This window comes from Populus trichocarpa, chromosome 14 (genome assembly GCF_000002775.5).
Source record: "Populus trichocarpa isolate Nisqually-1 chromosome 14, P.trichocarpa_v4.1, whole genome shotgun sequence".
In the NCBI taxonomy this organism is placed as follows: Eukaryota; Viridiplantae; Streptophyta; class Magnoliopsida; order Malpighiales; family Salicaceae; genus Populus; species Populus trichocarpa.
The window spans coordinates 14,364,957-14,371,699 of record NC_037298.2 but is presented as its reverse complement, the minus strand read 5'-3'; the positions used below and the strand labels follow the sequence as shown (position 1 = coordinate 14,371,699).

The 6,743-nt window shown below is 39.2% G+C and overlaps 1 protein-coding gene across 3 annotated transcripts; it reads left to right on the top strand.

Moving 5' to 3' along the window:
• Window positions 1–4,245: 4,245 nt before the first annotated feature.
• LOC7463414 (glucan endo-1,3-beta-glucosidase 7) lies at window positions 4,246–6,523 on the top strand. 3 transcript variants are annotated; one of them, XM_024585009.2, is made up of 4 exons: window positions 4,246–4,386; window positions 4,559–5,223; window positions 5,314–5,637; window positions 6,159–6,523. In XM_024585009.2, exons 1-4 carry the CDS (start codon window positions 4,320–4,322, stop codon window positions 6,393–6,395), a joined length of 1,293 nt encoding a protein of 430 aa, XP_024440777.1. In that variant the 5' UTR covers window positions 4,246–4,319; the 3' UTR covers window positions 6,396–6,523. The 3 variants fall into 3 exon arrangements, with proteins under 3 accessions (XP_024440777.1, XP_002321274.2, XP_024440778.1); XM_002321238.3 differs by having other exon boundaries at window positions 6,153–6,523; XM_024585010.2 differs by having other exon boundaries at window positions 6,136–6,239.
• Window positions 6,524–6,743: the final 220 nt, after the last annotated feature.

The window sequence follows — 6,743 nt, the reverse complement described above, 5'->3', positions numbered from 1 at the left end:
GTGAAATTCAAAATAAACATGATTATCACGGCAGAATTTTTGAACAGATAACAACAAATTGGTAAAGTGAGGCACATGGAGAACATTAGATAATGTAAACATGCGTTTTGGGGAATGTAATGTAGTATGTCCAATATGGGATATGTCAAGGCCCTTACCGTCACCAACATGCAAATAATCATTACCAAGATAGGGTGCAGAATCGGTTAGAGTTCCAAGATCAGGTGTGACGTGTTGATTTGCGCCGGTGTCGGGGAACCAAGTCACAGCAAAAACATTCCTAACAACAAGGTGAGCGGAGGGTTGCTGAGTGCTGCTGCAAAACTGGGAACAGTGGGGAGCTATGTGACCGAAACTGGAGCCCAATTGGCAGCGTACATGCTGCTGTGCAGACCACTGCCCAACACCGGAGTTGCGCCTGGTATGCTGCTAGTGGTTTGGCCGCCAATCTGCAACAGATTGGCCCCTGTTCTGGGGAGTGTAACGGTTGTTGTTGGGATGCCAATTACCTCTAGAGCGACCCTTGTTGCGGCTGAAGTTGGGGCTATGATGAGACATAGCATGGTGAGCAGAAAATTGTGGTGTTGGCAGCAGTGGTGGCTGCTGCGACAGAGAAGAAGAAGACAGTAGAGAGGGAGCGGTAGTCATGGAATGGAAGGAGTTCTTGTGCAGAAATTCATGGGTAAGAAGGTGGCTGTGAAGATCATCATATAACAGCGATTCTGCCTTGGTTATGAGACTCGTTACTAACTCTTTGAACTCGCCACGAAGGCCACGAAACACATAGAGATTGAAGTCTTCAAGAGACATTGGGCGACCAGCAGCAGCCAATTCATCAAATAACGATTTGGCTTGCTGCATGTATATACTAACCGATGAGTCACCTTGCCGAAGGTCTTGAAAGGAGCCATGAAGTTGCATGATGCGAGAATTAGATGGAGAGGCAAACGCTTTCTCAAGAGTGCGCCAAACACAATGCGAGGTAGAACAATCTACCACGAGATGCAACACATCTACGAAGAGAGAGGAGAGTAAAGCACTAAAAATAAGTTGATCCTGTTGCTTCCAACGAAGAAAAGATGGGCTGATGGTAGAGGAAGAACTAGCAGAACTATCAAAAATATGAGATGGAGGACACGGCACTGAGTCGTCAACGAAGTGAAAAACACCTTGACCAAGGAGATATGGCTTCTTCTGCATTCGCCAATAGAGATAATTTGTGTTCATAAGTTTCAACGAAACAACTTGGTGGGTGTTTGATAAAGGAACGATAGCTGAAGTGTGTGTTCCCATGAGAGGCAAAGGAACGGCAGAGACTTGTGAGGAAGAATCAGAGACATGCTCTGCAAGTGGAGGCTGTTGTTGGGGAGAAAAGACACCACTGGCAGCAGCTTGGGGATGGCTGGCCGGCTGTGCTGCACCGCTAGTGGAGAGAGAGAAGTCGGCGGCAACAGTAGAATCCATGTAGGAAAAGTAGAGAGAGGGCTGTCTGCAAAGGGAGGGAGGGAGAAAAGAGTTCTGACTGCAGAAAGCTTTGATACCAAGTTGAGAATAATTAGGAGGCTTAACCTAATGGTTAGCCAACCCTTCCTATATATATGTGTAGGACAATAGCAATGGTGGAGGTTACCACACAAGAGTATGTCTACAATATTTCCTGTATACAATATTTCGTATATAAATACATTCTATAATATTGTGCAACAGAATAAATCAAATTTTCCTTTATTATCAACAGAGTAATTTGATTTAATCCAATTTGCGTTCTGTTGCACAATTTTCCTTTATTTCTCGCTCAGGTGAGAGTAAATCAAATTGCAAGTGCGAAATTTTGTTATCAATAGATGATCTAATAAAAATGCTATTGACAACTGGTTTAATCAATTCCAGGTGGATACAGTTTGTTCTGCACTGAATTCTATGGGATTTAAGAATGTTGAGATTGTGGTGGCTGAGACTGGATGGCCATTTAAAGGAGATGACAACGACGTAGGGCCAAGCATTGAGAATGCCAAGGCTTACAATGGCAATTTGATTGCACACCTTCGATCGATGGTGGGCACTCCACTCATGCCAGGAAAATCAGTGGATACATACCTCTTTGCTCTTTATGACGAAGACTTGAAACCTGGACCTGGTTCTGAGCGATCATTTCGACTTTTCAAGACTGATCTCACCATGGTTTATGATGTTGGACTCTCTACAGAGCCTTTTGGAGGTGATGGGTGCTTTATGCCATTCGCTTTCTCACTTAAAGCGGTGAAGCCATCATCTTTTTACTAGTAAATTAAGGAGATTCAGTGTGTGTGTGTGAGCTTGCAAAAAAATGTTCATACAGTAATTTTTTTTTTTTTGCTAGAACGACCTATCCTCCATGTATTTGTGAAACTAGTCGGTCAAGTTTCTTACAACTGAGTAATGCTTGAGGTTATGGAGCAAGATAGTGTGATTTGATCAATGCAAACAACAGTAAAATATATACAGCCTTGTTGCAGGTGGTTAATGAAACCATAAAAACTTTTACTGCTTAGTCCATCATATGTGCCTAGCACCAGGTGTCTACAACCGGGTCTGTAGTCCTATTATGCCCCATCAAAATTTACACTGACCGTTTTTTTTTAACCATTCTTTTAATGTCAAATGTATCCCAATGAAAAGACAACCCGGCCCACCCTCCTCCTACAGTCTTTGCACCTCTATGTGACAAGGACAACTCTGTCATTACACTGCTCCAATCCACAGTGCCATGAATCTTGATGAACATGACTTTTGCTAATACTGTTCCAATTCACGGTACAATTAGTCTTTATAAATAGAACTTTCCTCACATGATTTAGCTTTATATATAATAATTTGCAGTTATGGGGAAAACAAGAGGGAAAGGCTAAGAACTCAAAGCGATCCAAGTCCTTGGAAAGTTAGGGTGCGACGACAAACACTTCAAAGCTAGCTTGTTAACGTATAGTTCCTCCAGCCCTAACAACTAACACTAGGCATTGTCACAACCGTTGCATCTGCTTCTAAATTCTTTGAAGACAAGTTCTCCTTCCCAGTTTCAAAGCTTCTCTGTAGAAATAAACATGCACAATTTTCCTTTATCTGAACCTACTAGTACGTGGGCACAACATATATAGATGACGTTGAAATAAATCACGACTTCTAGATTTAGAAACGTGTGCTAACTAAGTACGCTACAACACAAAATTATTATCATATGAATCAAATAAATATATTGAACAATGAAGTACCAAAAAAAATAAATCGAAGCTCAGCATAGCAATTTGTGCTAATAAATAGATTATTTCCCTTGTTGTTGTTTAGTGTATACAAATCAAAGCTCAAACAAATTTTCAGAAGTTTACATAACAATTTGATATATGGATTGCACACCATTAACACTTTGTGAGTCTCAAAAAAGAGGAAACCTTCTCGTCTAATTCTCCGTTTCACTTGCAGGATTGAAGGGTGGAGAATGCTTTTCAGTTTTCAACACTTCTTTTCAACATGAACTTGGCCCCTAACGATCTACATACAGGATTTCAACGTCATCTACGGTGTGCCCACGTATTAGTAGGTTCAGATAAAAGGAAAATTGTGCATGTTTATTTCTACAAAGAAGCTTTGAAACTTAGAAGGAGAACTTGTCTTCAAAGAATCTATAAGCAGATGCAATGGTTGTGACAATGCTTAGTGTTAGTTGTTAGGGCTGGAGGAACTATACGTTAACAAGCTAGCTTTGAAGTGTTTGTCATCGTACCATAACTTTCCAATCGATTTGAGTTCTCTGCCTTTCCCTCTTGTTTTCCACATAATAACCAAAAGGCAGGTCAATGGTCCTAAGAAAAAAAAAACAACTGCAAATTCACTTTAAAAATGGTTGAAAACATAGTTATCTATTACATTCGAATATATATGATTAACCAAGGCAATAAAAAAAAATTAATGAAGAGAATAATTAATCAGTTCGATTTGACTAAATAAATAGGCGATAAAAGGCAAAAGTACATTTTCTTACGAATTCTAGAAAAGCCATGCTATTTTTTTATGTTTGGTATTTTTTCTTTTAAATATGTTTTTATCCTATAAATTTAAACTTTATCTCATCAACTTTGCTTCCAAGAATATATAAATTTAAGAGATCACATGAAATAAATAAAAAATTTAACTCCTAAAACATAATGTTAAGGGCCCTACTATTCTATAATAAGAATATATCCGAAGTCATCTTTACGCTTCTGCCCTCGACTTGTAGCATCTTCTATATTTAATGCCCACTCCACTTTCAAAAAATGCAGAATAGAAACAGCTCCTCCTGAGCCATGGTGGTGCTTCCTTATACTGTTGCTTTCCTACTCCTTTCCTCCTTACAGACTGTAAAAATCGCAAGTAAGTTTGCGTCTCTTTCTATTTTAATTACCTTCTTCCATTTCTAAGGAATTTACCTTAACTGAGCTGTCTTCATTTCAGTCTATGAAAACAAAAAATGTTGGTGTTCTGTTTTGTCGTTTAAAAATTGATGTTTGATCATCTGCTTTAAATTTTGCTGCTTTTTGTGCAGACTCGCAATCATTCATCGGTATAAACTATGGCCAAGTTGCGGACAACCTTCCACCACCACCATCCACCGCAAAGCTTCTTCAATCCACTTCAATCCAAAAGGTCCGACTATATGGATCGGACCCCACTATAATCAAAGCCTTAGCCAACACCGGAATTGGAATTGTTGTCGGCACTGCAAATGGTGACATTCCAGGACTAGCCTCTGGTCCCAATTTTGCCGAGAGCTGGATCAACACAAACGTGCTTCCCTTCTATCCAGCTAGCAATATCATCCTCATCACTGTCGGCAACGAGGTCATGACTTCCAATGACCAGAATCTCGTGAACAAGCTCTTACCAGCAATGCAAAATGTACAGAATGCTCTAAATGATGCATCGCTCGGGGGTAAAATTAAGGTCTCCACAGTTCATTCGATGGGAGTGCTTAAGCAGTCTGAGCCACCTTCTTCTGGAAGCTTTGATCCAAGTTATGGGGATCTGATGAAGGGCTTGTTGGAGTTTAATAGTGCGAATGGTTCGCCTTTCGCAATCAATCCCTACCCTTACTATGCCTACAGAAGCGATACAAGGCCTGAGACTCTTGCTTTTTGCCTTTTCCAGCCGAATGCAGGACGAATGGATGGAAACATTAAGATCAAGTACATGAACATGTTCGATGCTCAGGTGAGAGTAAATCAAATTGCAAGGCGTAAATTTTGTATCAATAGATGATCGAATAAAAATGCTACTAACAAGTGGTTTAATCAATTGCAGGTGGATGCAGTTTATTCTGCACTGAATTCTATGGGATTTAAGAATGTTGAGATTGTGGTGGCTGAGACTGGATGGCCATTTAAAGGAGATGACAACGACGTAGGGCCAAGCATTGAGAATGCCAAGGCTTACAATGGCAATTTGATTGCACACCTTCGATCGATGGTGGGCACTCCACTCATGCCAGGAAAATCAGTGGATACATACCTCTTTGCTCTTTATGACGAAGACTTGAAACCTGGACGTGGTTCTGAGCGATCATTTGGACTTTTCAAGACTGATCTCACCATGGTTTATGATGTTGGACTCTCTACAAGTAGCCAGGTAAGAACAAAATTTACGTGCATTTCATTGGTATTTCGATTTTTCAACAGCCAAGTGTTCTATTCCTGAGCTTTCCTTTGATTTGGCATTTAAATTTCTGTGTTTGGTTGGGAAGATGGGTTTTAAAACATCACTATGCATTTTGTTTGTTAACAGAATGGACAGTTCCTTTTCAGCAAAGAAAAAGGCCAAATTGTACTAAAAGAAAAACCCCTTGAACTTAACTTCTGAACAAAAAAAATCCTGATTTTCTATCCTAAACATTATGATTTTTGGAATAGGCTTGTTCTGTTAGGAAATTAACAAAATAAGAAAAACCCATCCCATAACATCTTTTTAATCGATCTCTATGTCTCTATTAATAATGATAAAAAAAAACATATATATTCAATTTTTTAATTTAACATCTTTATCAACAATATTTGAAATACATGGAATCATCATTTTTAGACAAATAAATCTAAAATATTCTTGCATATTTCACCTGCAAAAACCCAGTTAATTTATTGAAACAGAAACAGTCACTAGCAGCAGCATCACAACCGCTAATAGGAGCAGCCACCAGCACCAGCAACAATAACAGCAGCATGAGCATGAGCACGAGCACGTGCAATTGCACGTGTAATTGCACGAGCACTATCAACATCAGCAGCGGCAGCAAGAAAGTATATTTAATTAGGATTTTCAGTTTAGATTTGTTGTATGGGTTTATGGGACTTTCTTTGATTTACCTTTTCTTTTATGACTTACAATCTTAGAATAAGAAGTTGTAAAGAGATGATGAAGATGGGTAAAAAATACCCGTTTTGAATCTCTCTATTTTATAAGTTTCTCTGTCGAATCTATTGTTTATGAGTAAATTGAAAAATCAGTTAAGAGGATATTTGTACTCGATTTACACTTTTACAGTGTGCTCAGTTTCCAATCCAATGGGATGAGGAAAGGGATGAGGAAAGGTAATGTCGCATTCAGCATTGTGACCAACTGGCTCATTTGGTAGAAATGTGATCCTTACGAGTATCAGAAACCTCAATTTTGGTAGATTTTGTTGGTGGAATTGTGAATATTTTTACATGATGCTTCTTTTATAGTTCCTATCCATGCCT

Excerpts from the sequence above, each read along its gene's own strand:
- LOC7463414 (XM_002321238.3), top strand. The coding sequence starts at position 4,320 with ATGGTGGTGCTTCCTTATACTGTTGCTTTCCTACTCCTTTCCTCCTTA. Across the intron at positions 5,224-5,313 it reads TGAACATGTTCGATGCTCAG|GTGGATGCAGTTTATTCTGC; the intron begins GTGAGAGTAAAT and ends AATCAATTGCAG. Across the intron at positions 5,638-6,152 it reads GACTCTCTACAAGTAGCCAG|AAACAGTCACTAGCAGCAGC; the intron begins GTAAGAACAAAA and ends TTATTGAAACAG.